Raw genomic sequence first — 13,768 nt, 5'->3', positions numbered from 1 at the left:
AGCCTACGTTAAAGGATGGCTGAGTACAAGGGTAAAGCAACCAACAACCTTGAAGCCAGCCAAGAGCTCCATAAGCCCTGGTCTGCACAGGTGGGCTTCCAACCAGAGCACAAAGTATGGGTGTTGCAGCCTGTAGCACCTAGGGCCCTCCAGGACAAATGGAGTGGTCTCTACCCTATCCATGAGAGGTAAGGTGAGGCCACCTACCTGATTGACCCTCATAGTGTCATCCATGTAAACCACAAGAAATCTTTCTATGACCAGGCTGATGTGACCATGCTGATGGTGACTGGTGAGGATAAGGAAGAAGAGAGTGAACCTCTCCCTGACTTCCTCTCCCACAGTCCTAAAGATGGGTCAGTTGAAGAAGCTATCTTCTCAGACACCCTCCCCCCCAATAGAAAGATGACTGCAGATAAGTTCTGAGGGAGCATGCTGGGCTCCTTTGCCTAAACCCTGGTCAGACAACCTGGTGTACCCATGATGTGGAAACTGGCCCATCTGTCAAAAACACAATACACAGTTAGTCTGATGAAGTGAAGTAAAGCATCAGAGCTTAAATATGCAAAACACTGGAGTTACAGATGATTCAGCCCTCTGGAAGACCCTGGGCTAGCCCAGTGGTCTTAGTTCCCAAGTCTTATTCCAAGGGTGGTAAACCAGAGCTGAGGTTTTGTGTGGACTAAAGAGGTCTCAATGCTGTGACCATGACAGATGCACACCCTATACCAAAAGCTGATGAATTAATTGACAGGTTAGGGGCAGCTACATTTCTCAGTCCTTTTGATTTGACATCAGGGTACTGACCGATTGGTCTCATCCCAGAAGCAAAAGAGAAATCAGAATTATAAACCCTAGATGGACATTACCAGTTTACTGTATTGCCTTTTGGATTAAAGAATACTCCTGACACCTTTCAAAGGTTAGTGAACAAAGTCAGTGTTGGGTTGAAGTCTTTTAGTGCAGCATATCTTGATGACATTGCTGTCTATAGCTGCACTTGGCAGGATCACCTGATCCACCTTGGCAAGGTCCTTAAGGCTCTGCAGAGTGCAGCTCTCACTATCAAAGCAAGCAAATGGCAGATAGGGCAGTGTTATATACTCGGACCATCTTGTAGGTGGAGGACAAGTTCAACCCTTACTGCCCAAGGTCCAAACAATTGTGGACTGGGAAGCTCCAACCACCCAGACTTAAGTCAGGGCATTCCGTGGCTTAATTGGGTACTACAGAAGGTTTGTGAAGGGGTACGGTAGCATTGTGGCACCTCTCACAGAACTGACCCTAAAGAAGTTAAACTGGACAGTGAGCTGTCAAAAGGCGTTTGACACTCTGAAGGAAGAAATGTACTCAGCACCTATTCTGAAAGCTCCAGATTATTCTAAGCACTTTATAGTGCAGGCTGATGCCTCTCAACATGGGACAGGAGCAGTGCTGAGCAGTGCTATCCCAGACTAACAATGATGCCCATGACCAGCCTGTTTCTTTCATTAGCAGGAAGTTGCTCCCCAGAGAACAGCGTTGGGGTGCCATTAAGAGGGAAGCCTTTATTGTGGTTTGGTCCCTGAAGAAACTGACACTGTATCTGTTTGGTACTCACTTCCTTGTAAAAACTGACCACAGGCCTCTCAGATGGCTGATACAAATCAAAGGTGAAAAGCGCAAACTGCTGAGGTGCTCCATCTCCCTACAAGGAATAGACTTTACAGTTGAGCACTGGCCTTGGACTGACCATGCTAATGCAGATGGCCTTGCCAGGTGTTTCAACTTCGAAGATGAAGACTCTCTTAGGAAAGGTTAGTCTCCTTCTCTTTTGTTTGGGGAGGTGGGGCGTTGTGTTGGAAAGAGTCCCTTACTGACATGGTCACCCCCACTTTTTGCCTGGTATCTGATGCAATTTTGACTGAAGTGCATTGGGTTCCTGCTATCCAGGTCCCCAGTGCCGGTGCTCATTCCCTAAAACAAGGTTCCTGCTCAATTGTTCCCCAATTGGCATGACCTTTAGCACCTCTGTAAGTCCCTAGCAAATGGTAACCCTGGTACCTAGGGCATGGGCACTAAAGAGGGTCCTTAAGTGCTCCAGCATGTATTATGCCACCCTATGGAACCCACAACCAAACTCAATCAGACTGCCATCACAGGCTGCGTGAAATGGTGCAGACAAATGTGAAAACATGGCACACACCCTGTATGCCACGCCCCCTGTGAGAAGTTGACCTGATATATGCTGTCCACTAGTTATAGTTGGCACCTTGTATCATTCCGAACAACCCCTTATATGGTGATAGGTTAAAGACAACCTTTATTGAAAGCTATCCTATTGGTAGCTATGGAGAGCAGCCTTCAGGCTAAGTCTTGAAGGAATGTAAAGCAGCTTGTTTTACCAGTCTATAATCTCTTGAATGACCAAATGAAAGGACAACCACACCAGGTATATATTTAAAATATATGTATTTAAGATAAAACACACCCCTCTAGTCTCTTTATGAGGCTAGAGTTCAAAGTACTTAAGTTACAAGTCAGTATTCAACAGTAAAAGCACAAATACACGTTTGGGCCAGAGGGGCGTACCAAACCATATACCAATAAAGTGGTATAAGAACAACGACTGAACTAGACACAGGCCTAGAGCCAAGTGCTTGGACCACAAGGAACCACCCAAGGTAGTGACAGAAGGGACCCACGGGGGACGCGTGCAGTGTGAGAACACAGCCACGAATCGCTGTTAACTTCTATGAGGAAAGTCGCGGTTGGAAATTAAGAGTTTAAGGACACTTAGAGGATGACTACGAGCGAACCCTTTTGGACTTAGGAGGTGTCTCGGGCCAACACCCACGGGAGCACTGGAGTACTCGAGTTACCTCACCCAGGGAAGCCGGGTGCATAAGTGTCTTTTGGTGTCGGGTCACGTCACTGTTTCCAATGGAAGCTGGCAAAGAAGTGCTGCTGCCGTGAAGAGGAGAAGTGTCCGGAGAGATCCAAGCCTGGATCGAGGATGGAAGGAACCTGAAAGCCGAGGGGACGGAGTCTGGGTCACTTACCAGTGACCAGGGGCACGACAGTCCAATGCCCACAGCTGTCGGGTGCTTCAGGTGAGTTGACGGGTGTCTTGATTCTTCAGCCACGAGGTCCAGGAGGCGTCGACGACGACCAGGAGCTGGATTCGAGCTGTCCCACGAAGTCTGTCGAGTGCTGCGGTGTCGGCGACCAGATTGGACCCAACAAGCCTTGGCAACGGCAAGTCACGTGAAAATAGAAAAAGGACGTCGGTGCAGACCAGCAAGGTCTGGGGGACTCACCCAGCGAGGGTAAGTCGGGGCACGTCTGGAGCAACCCGGAAAGCCCAATCCAAAGAGGAGTTGCCCTTTGTGGGGACCCACTAGCCAACGGGCTAGCGATCGCGAAGGAACCTCGAGCGGTCGCACTTGAAACTGGCCCACGGGTCACTTGTGGAGTGGAGGCCAGAGTTCTTCTGTGCAGGAGGTGCTCAAGGTTGGGGCTAATCGGAGCCCAAAGCACAACTTCGAGGAAGACCAGGAAGATGATGGATTGGCAAAAGATCACGGTGTCCAGAGGTCACGGTTCCACATCACCCACGATAGCCACGGGCCTCAGCTTTGCTGTGGACTCAGGGTAGCCTAGGGGAAGTCTGGAAATCCACCTCTGGTGATGCAAAGACTTCGACGTCCGGCGGGAGCTTCAGAGTTGCAGACCGGACAGTTGCTTCTTTGGTGCCTGCCAAGCAGGGGAGTCGCTCCTTGACCCCAAGGGAGATTTCTTCAGTCTTCTAGTTGAAATAGAACGTCGAAGGTCCAGGATATATGTTGCAGAGTTTCGTCCAGGGTAATTCAAAGTCTCTAGGACAGGGTTCCCATACTTATACTAAGTTTGGGGGTTGGACATACTCTAGGGACCCACCTATGGGAGGGTTTGGAAAGAGGGGTGGTTACACCCATTTCCTTTGTCCAGTTTCGTGCCAGAGCAGGGGCAGGTAGCCCCTGCAACCGGTTTGAACTGGACTGTGTCCCCAAGTGTGCCCCCAGTGCAGGACTTCAAAGCACCAGAGAGTGCTCCCGCCCAGCCCCAATACACATCTGCCTGTCTGGGGAGGTGGTTACACCTCCCTGGGACAGGAAACCTATTGTCCAGGCCTCCCCTGCCGGAGTTTCGGTCAGCAGCAGGAGGCCAGACCCGTGTCTGTGGCAGCGGCATCCATTTTGTGATGCCAGGGCTTTAGAAAGTCTTTACCGGGTAGACCAGTGAGAACATGTCTCTCCGTCTAGAAGGGTGGAATGCTATCTCTGACGCCAGGACTGGCGTGGGGTAGTATTCCAAAGCGCTTGACACCAAACACGACATGTTTCCGTGCAGCCAGTCCAAAGTTAGCATTTACCGCAAGGTTATAATGCACTTAAGAGTATCTGGTCAGGCTGCACCACAAACAGCATCAGAGGAGGTAGTCTGAACGCTGCAGAGGGGCTCTGCTCATGCAGGGGCACCCTCTCACATAAAAACCAAGCAATCTGCCTTCAGGATTGTCAAGGCCTGCCATAGGAGTGACTTATAGGTTTTATATGTGTGTGCAATGGTAGTGATATAGGTAGCCTATACCACAGTAAGGGGTGCAGGCACCACCTTACCCAGGCTGCAGTAGCAGACCTGTGGTGTCATTTTGGAGTGCTTTCCAGGGATGGCATAATACATGCTTCAGCCCCTGGTAGGCCTCTGAGGTACATATGCCCTAGGTACATAGTGTACCATATACTAGGGGCTTATAAGGCACTCCAGAATCCAATTAGAAATGTACCTTATGTACATGGAAACCATTTTAGAGAGGAAGCAGCTAGGCTAGGGTCCTGATTAGCAGGGCCACAGCCAGACTAAGGTCAAATAACAGTGAAACACCTGCAAAAAGTAGGGGTACCCATGTGAAGCAGATCCTACTCTCCTACACCCCCAGACACTGCATGAAATATATGCAAGTCATTCCTACAGCAGGCCTTACAGCCCTAAGGCAGTGTGCATTATATTACATGTGAGGACATATTTGCCTGCGCAGATATGCCCCTCTGCTCCTAGCAACTGCTAGAGAGTACAAGTGACCAGGGAAGCCATGTTAAGTACAAGTAATGGGCACTGGTCATTTAGAGTTCTCCAGGTTCATGATGGCTTCAATGAAACCTAGGGTGTTGGGCATCAAACACCTTGTCTTAATAAATCCCTACTGATACTAGGAGTGGATTTAATAAACACATGTGCCCAGAGGCCACCCTAGAGGTGCTCCCTGAAAATCTACCAGACTCAGTGTGCTGGCTGCCTGGTATCGTCCAGCCTGCCACCACAGACATGTTTCTGACCCCTTTCAGGTGAGATCCAGCATTCTCTGAGGCAGAAACAATGCCTGCTACGGAGGAAGGTTGTCACACCTTCTCCAGAGGGATGGCTGGTGAATCTGCATACCTAGGTCAGGGACTTCAAAGCCCCTGCCGCCTTTGATATGCGGCCTGCTTTCCCTAGATCTGGGAGATGCCACCCCATGCCCTGAAGCCCATTTGGCTCCACGCCAGGTGGAAAATTAAATATGCAAGGAGGCGTGGTGCACTACTAGACCAGTCACACCCCTAAGATGGGCTGCCTGATGTGCTCCACGAAAGAAGGATTCCACCATCTTGATTTTGTTCAAAATTAGGAACTCTAAGACATGGTTATTCCCACTCCTCACATAAGTGGTCATATAGGGGGTGTAGTGGCCCCAACAGCAAGTAGCCCATTGGCTACTACCCTTCACTCCCCTAAATGTAATATTTAGGTGGACCCCTGACACCAGGAAGGTAGACTCCTCTGACAAAAAAGAAGGCCGAAGAAGTGAGAACTGTGGGCTACTGGTGCCCTTTGGCACCAAACCCTGCATACCTGCTCCTGTCTTGACAATTGCGACAAGCCAACTCTTCCTGCAGCTATGCATCCTCCAAAGGCCTCTGAGGCCCTCCAGCACTTAGTCTAGCTATCAACATCGCACTTGAAGTGGAGACTACTTCCCTGCAACCTGCAGCCAGCGACTGCAAAGTCCAGTTCATTGTTCTGCTGACCAACGGGTCCTCTGACACAGCAGCTGCCCAGGAGGAGGTCACCGTGCTCCAGGAGGTCAGAGCTGTCTCCTCAAAAAGTGTGAAGATACCAGGACCAGCCGGATCTGCCCTGCACCAATACATGGGGTACCGGACCCCTTGAAGCAACCAAAGCTTATTTGAAGTCCAATCCGGACTCCAACATCGAAACGACCCACCAGCCAATGAGGGGCGTCAGCACCGCAGAGGCCAGCACAGAGAGTGAGCCAGCTGTCCTATTTTTCACCCTCAGTAGGTCTAACCGAGAACCATGAGTGCCTTTGACGGGCGGGCAGAGTAGGCCAAAATCCTCTGCACCTGGGTCCACGACAACCAACTATGTCCTCCCATTCCCAGGACCCTCACAAACGGAGCCCCCCCCACCCCAATTGGGGGCTTCCACACTTGTCCCCAATCCCACTCTGCAGCCTGTTTCTAGGTGGCCCACCTCTTTGCCTACGGTGTAGCGCAAGGCCACCAACTCGACCAGCACCTCTGCACCCTGACACTCCAGAGCATGTAAACTCTAACTGTTGGTGGTACTTTGGACCTTGACCCCTACCACCCTAAGTCCTAAAGGAGACACCTGGAAAACGATTGCAAGTACCTGTATGCAGTATGTTTTGTTCTTCATAGAAAAGCATTACCACATAAAAACGCATTTTTGCTACAATGCTACTTACCTGTAAAAATTGAGATTTTGAAAAGTACTTACCCAATTACGAAGTTCTTGATGTTAAAGTACATATAAAAATAACAGTAATTTTTTTCTAAATTGGTCTCAAGTTTTTTCGAGAGTGTGTCTCATTCATTGAATCTGAAACAAATGCTTAACATTACCCTCTGATAAGCCTCAACTGCTCGCCCACACTACCACAAAAGAGAGCACCTGAGATTATTAATTTAAGCCCTGTAAGCTAATAAGGGTCATCTGGACCTTCTATATAGTTTACCTCTTTTCGGTACACTACAAAAAGCTAGCTACCTACAAAGGTCATGATGTGGAACACCAATGGGCTGTTAGACTATCAAACGTTGGGTGGTCATGGACCTGGTTAAAAGTTAGGGTCCGGATGTCCTGATGGTGCAGGAAGCCCACAGGATGTTGACTAAATGGCAACTACTGGCTAGGTTGCGTTACTTTGGGTTTCTCCAGGATTCCAGAGGAGTAGCCATTCTAATACACAGACGGTTACCTATGGTAGTGGTACATACAGAATCAGACCCTCAAAGGAGATAGGTGACAGTGGAGGGGGTGATAGCCAAACAGATATATAATCTGGTGAGTGTATAACTTCCTCCAACATTAGGAAGGGAGACACTACATAAGCCCCACGGCAAACTGCTAAAGCTACCAAACGGGCACATAATAGTGGGTGAGGTTTTAACATGGTGATCGCCAAACATGAGGATTGCTCAAAAATACCAACAAGAGTACAGGGCCTCGGTCCCAACTTGCAAACTGGGCCTCGGGAATCAGGCTGTGTGATGCGGGTGCCAAATGTGCCATGCAGGAGAGGGTTTACACACATACATACGCAGACCATAAAACCTAGTCATGCATAGATCTCCTCTATTTGCCGTCTGCAGCCCTACTCTTCACGACCGAAGCCTATATGCTCCCTAGGGGATCTCTGAACACTCTCCTGTGATGGTGCAGATGGGAAGCATGCTCTGTCTTAAAAGCTTACCATGAAAGGACACCAAACTGAAACATAAGGTGGCATCAACTTACTTGAAATAACTCACAGAATTAGGATCAAAGAAGGGCCCGATACCTTGCTGCTTAAATACAGAAATGAAGCATTTAGGGCTAGTGCTGTTGATGCCTTTGATGGCTGCTCCAGTTTGGGACTTCCGGTTCCTCCAACCACATGCCCAGCTAATTATAATCACTAATGCATTCGGTTTTAATGCTATACAGATTTCAATGTCCTTATTTTTCTTAGCCTTCTGTATTTAGTGTTTTCCTACTAAATTTTGGGGAAAAAATACTCCCATTAAACTCCCTTGATATGCTAAGTGTAGGTTGAAAAGTCATGGGGCCTGATTTAGATTTCGGCGGACGGGTCACTCCGTTACAACAGTGACGGATATCCCATTAGTGAAAATATAAATCCCACAATATCCTATGGGATTTATATTTCGGCAGACGGAATATCCGCCACCGTTGTGACGGTGTAACCCGTTTGCCAAAATCTAAATCAGGCCCCAAGTGCTAAAATAGAGCCTTGCTTCAACCCTTTATTAGTAAATATCTTATCAGAGGTGAGTGTTTCAGGGGCAAGCCTAATTGTTACCTGCGTGTATGAGAAAGAGCTGATAACACCTCTCAAAAATGCAGGAGATATGCCCAAACATGTTCATTTTAACCACAATTTCCCATGATCAATGCAATCAATGGCGTTTTTAAAATCCATAAAAGCTGTATAAATAAGACTGTACTTTATTTTAGTTGATTTCAGCATCAAAATTAACAATGATAACACATTATCATCTTCGCTGCAGTCCCACTTGAGGAATCTTTGATAAAATGCAATAATTTGTTATTACAAACCCAGGGTCCCAATTCCTGCATTTACCTTCTACGTTCAACATGGTGATGAGACGCTATTTGTCTGGGAGAAGTGACATTTTTACCTCAACAACAATCAGTCGCTAGTGGCTTCCAAACACTATGCATATAGTAGAATTAGAATCTCTGACCAGAAAGAAATATCAGTCTTAAAAACAGCAGCTAGGAGAACGTTTGGACCAGGAGCTCCATCACTACTAGTAGTCTTTAAAGCTATCTTAATAGAGATGATACATTTCAAAGTACTGACTGTACTTGTAGAGATGAAAAGCATTGAGTTATCAACTGAAAAACACAGGCTTTTTGTATGACTGAACCATCCACTCGAGAGAGGAATTCACTCCTATCCTTTTACTCACTGAAATTGCTTGATTTACATAATTCAAAAATTTGCGTTGGTCTCGTGCCTAGCAAACTTCAAACAGTTGTAACCACCTTAACTCTGCTTCACGGCACTTCTCCTCCCAAATGCAATTCCTATAAGTGCTTTTTAGTCCATCTATTTCATTTATCAAAGAGGTCTTAATCTTTAAATGGCTAATGTTAAGGACTTTGAGATTCTCCTTTGTTTCTCCCAATTTAATTTGTACATCGGAAAAATGTCACTGTATTATAAAACTCCTGTGAGGAAAGAGTAGGGGAGATTAGCACATGAGGATGATGCACATTCTGGCCATTCAGTTGCCCAATGTACAGAATATCCCCCAACAAGTATATGAAATAATATGTACATGGAGTCTAAACTGTCCATTTCCATCAAAAACCATTTCAAACTCTTCAAGGTTTCTATGCTTGTAACTACACCGACCATTCTTAAAATTCTCATAGCAGGTACGGTCAAAGTTAACCGCTAATGTTGCGGGAACTGGTCACTACCTAACATAGGCAATACTTTGAATTCCACTACATTATAAAATGCTTTCTGGTACCAATGTATAATGCAATATGATCCATTTCTGAGGAAAGAGGTGGGTATAAGGTGGAGGTTGACCTGTAGGTAAGCAACCGTTCATCAGTCGGAGGCCACAGCTATGAAAAAAAATCATCAATTCAGCCCTAGTTTGCCCTTCTGCCATATCAGAGTAGTGCCTGGAGGTATGTTTCAAATTACATTGTCCACTGAGACTCATTTTATGTTCTCTTTATCAGAAAATATATTTAAATTGAAATCACCAGTGAGAATTAACAAATGGTCTCCATGTTCTTCTCTAAAACTACACAGTAATCTTTGGAGAGTTTGCACTATTTCTTTTTTAGTGATTGTAGAGGAGTTTACATAAACATTACATATTGCCAAAATATTACCCTCATCACCATTTTTTGAAGGAAAGTTAAATGTTACTACCCACACAAAATTAGCTTAAGGGACCTGATTTACAACATTATATCAGACTACCACGCACATAACAGGGATGTGAAATGTTATAAGCTATCTACATGTCCAGTAGACTGGAGGCTTCATTATTCTACTTATTCTCAACAACAACAAAATCCACATGTCTCATTTAGTGGCATGAAGTCAACTGACAAACTATGGCAGCATTCCTATTACATTAAATTCTGATAATAGCCTCTCTGTGATAATGCAAGGGCTCATATTATACCAGGGTTTGGAGTCTAGAAAGGCTCTGAATTTTCCATCTTTTTGAAAGTCTTGATGCAAAACCGAAGTGGGCTGTAAGTGGGTGTTGCAGGGTTAGAATGGCACTTATGTCTGTGGACACTGCCAAACATGCATGTTTAGGGGTCTTCACCAACTCCTCGCCAATCTACTACTCTCATACCTCTTTCCACATTTGAAAAGATTGGAAACGTACTCCCTACAAGGGCAAAAGTAAATGCTTTTTTCCAGAGTGGGGAAAAGGGGGTAGCAAGGAAATTCAATTTGCAATCACTGAGCCAACTTTCACAAGAGCAAATAAAAGTACGTATATTTGCTCATGCAAAAATGGAATGCACAAAAGTCTCTTAGGAGAACGGTTTCCAGACCTTCTTCTGTAAACTGCTGTTAATTCCTTAAAGCCGTACACCTGCACCAATCTTAGGGCATACACCTGTGGTGAACACTTGTGACTTCTTTCAAGAATCGAACCCTAATTTATGTTCATTATGCCTAAAGTAGTTTTACATGGATATCCCTTTATTAGTCTTTTTTTTTAAATTATTATTATTAAATGCGCATGCATCATACAAATTGTATTTGATGCATGAAGTAATGCAATCCAAAGTTGCAAACATTTTTTGCTAATGTTTTTTCTCAGGCTGTAAATTATTTTAGCGCACTTTTGTTTTTTTATATTTCTTTTTATTAAACATTAATCAACATGAAGTATACAATACAGAGGAATCAAATTACATGTTCTATTAGTTGACACATTATCAAACAGAATTGAGCAACAGTACACTGTAAGGACAATTTTACGGGGTGGGGGATCGTCCGAGTCGGTGCTATGCGGCGGGTTGCAAATATTCCCTCGGTAAACGTTCCAGGGGCTCCATATCTGAGACCACTTCCTAGGGCAGCCCGTGCTACACAGACTGTCTTTTCTCTATACACACATCAGTCTAGGTCTTCTTTCCTGGCCTGTACTTTAGGCGGTTGCAAGGCTCCCCACATTTATGCAATATTCCTCTTTGCCAACATTAATCCCACTGTGACCCATTGTTTGTTGTGACTATTCAGGTCTGTAGGTTCCCACACGTTCAGGAGGCATCTCCGCGCTTCCGGGCGGAGGTCAAGCGTGAGCACTTCACTAAGGATGTTGTGTATCTTGCGCCAGTATGTTTGTATGTAGTCGCATTCCCAGATTATGTGCATGAATGTGCCTTCCTTGCCACACTGTCGTCTACAAATCTCCTCTCTCAGCCCTACCCATGCGTACCAAACAGGGCCCTGTGACGTACACTCTGTGGAGAATTTTGATTTGAACTAACCCAAGTCTGGCCGAGATTGCTACCACCCTTGGGGAGGACACCGCTTCTTGCCACTTTTCATCGTCTAGATCAATGCCATCCCTTACCCATTTCTCTCGTATTGGCTATAGAGGGTCTGTCATTATTATTGATTAATTTTTTGTATGTCAGAGATATGGCTTTCTCGGGCAGATGGCCATCCAGTAGTCTATCCTCATCTTACGCACATTTTATTTTGAAAACAAGCAATTTTAATTCAATTTAAACGTTTTTATAGTGGAACCACTGTCATTAATGAAAGCGGAGCTCACAGCTTTTCCTTCGAGTTCTACATGATAGTAAAAGCTTTGCATTAAATAACCATATACACAAGTTTGAACTTACACATATGGATACAAATCCTACTATAGATACTGTAAAATGGCAGCGTAAGAGTTACTGCTACCGGGGGCTGCGCGCATGTGCAGAGGACAAAATGAACATGAAAACAAGTTGTTTTTGACCCCAAACGATATGTCCTGGGAGTCAGGAGATAGTAATTCCACAACCCTGTATAAACAGAAAAGCTCTATACAGCAAGGACTAGCTTTGGGGAAAAAAAAAAATTATTGCAAGATTAGTACATTTCCTAAACCCTACAAGTGCAGTGGAACGCAAGGCCCACATCTCTTGAACACAAATATAAGAGCTTACATGCACTAACCACTCGAAACGTTTACGTATTTTCAGAGTACACCCCAAATGTTCCAAGAGCGATATTATAAATCAATATCAAGACAACCTCTTGGATAAAATACTTTCCTTTCTCTTAAAAAGCAGGTTAATTTTATGATACATCGGAATTTTTTTTTTTAATGTTTCAGGTGTAAAAATTCATCTGGTCAAAAAAATTGACACAGAACATCCATCCAGTGAGCAGTAGGGTTCCAACAGAGATCCAGAACTTACCTCAAGTTCGGTGTCCGTAGTTTGTCTCCATGTCCATCCTTCAGAATCTGAAAGTATAGTTTGCACATTAATTTGTGCTTAAGTGCCTGCACAATTGTTAACACATAAATGTGATGAATAGTCTGTATCATGAGATCCTTAGTAACATTTATAAATATTAGAATATCTCTACTTATGCATTATCCGGGAACACTTTAACAAAGAGAAATACATGTCTCTAACCATAAAAGATAAAATGCTTACACAAAGTCAGTCGTTTCAGTTTTTAATCAGTTAAGGCAAATCAACCAATTATGTTTAAAAACCCACCAGAAAAATCAAAATACGCTTATAAATACACAGATCTGCACTGCTTTGCCATCCTTTTTTACGTTCTCCTGTTAAAAGAGCAAAAATGAAAGAAAATTGTCCCCTTGGCCATATATCCATATAAATAGAAAAACTCTGCACTGTGTCCTTAAGGTAGCTAAGAGCCCTCCTAGCATGCATCACAATTGCAATTGACCCCTTACACCTGCTTTTGCTTTTATGAGGTGACATCCCAGAACATTGGTTCTAGTATTCCCATATTTAATTCTGTGTAAAACATTACTTTGGGTAAGATATTGAAGTCCTGGTGCAAAACAACCTTCTCGCCCGTTGCCATGGATGGAAGAACAGCACTGTAGAGAACCAACCAATTTTAGGCTTAGAAACCAGAAGGCAGTCACAATGATACTTTACAAATAACCTTCAAAAAGAAGACGTTTGTCATGTTCAAACATTTCTGATGCTCAGCAACAAATTACCAACTTATCCCCCACATATTCATGTGCAATGGGCAGTTTGTTTTTCACTTAGGTCTTCTAAATTGCAGAATCGAAGTACAGCACAGCAATAAAAGGTATCAAATGGAAGTTACAGCTACATGCCCAAGTATTGTGTGATCTTTAATTCAGCTGTTTTCAGCTGTTCGTGGCTAAAGTTGCATTTGGGAATTTCAATGCTAAATTAACAGGATTGTTGTGGAGTTTATGCACCAATATAGCGTAGTTCTAAAAAAACCAAAAACACACACAAATCGCTTTCGTTTCAGATATATTTAAAATATGAAGGGAGTTTTTAAACAAATTTGCTCAATATTTTGTTCGTATATCTCAAATGTACAAACCTTAATTTCATAACTCTAACCAAGGAAATGTTGACCTGAATGCCCAGAGTCTGGCAAGGCAAAATATGTTTGGAT

The 13,768-nt window shown here is 44.6% G+C and overlaps 1 protein-coding gene across 1 annotated transcript in view; it reads right to left on the bottom strand.

Annotated features, from left to right (window-relative positions):
- Positions 1-13,768, bottom strand: part of LOC146861596 (kelch domain-containing protein 1-like) — a 347,431-nt gene that overhangs the window by 132,613 nt on the left and 201,050 nt on the right. The window contains exon 5 of the mRNA XM_085645977.1: positions 12,544-12,590. Within this exon, the coding sequence (XP_085502103.1) occupies positions 12,544-12,590 (47 nt within the window). The remainder of the gene's footprint in view (positions 1-12,543; positions 12,591-13,768) is intronic.

This window comes from Triturus cristatus, chromosome 3_1 (assembly GCF_964204655.1).
Source record: "Triturus cristatus chromosome 3_1, aTriCri1.1, whole genome shotgun sequence".
Lineage (NCBI taxonomy): Eukaryota > Metazoa > Chordata > Amphibia > Caudata > Salamandridae > Triturus > Triturus cristatus.
This window is presented reverse-complemented; position numbering and strand designations above follow the sequence as displayed.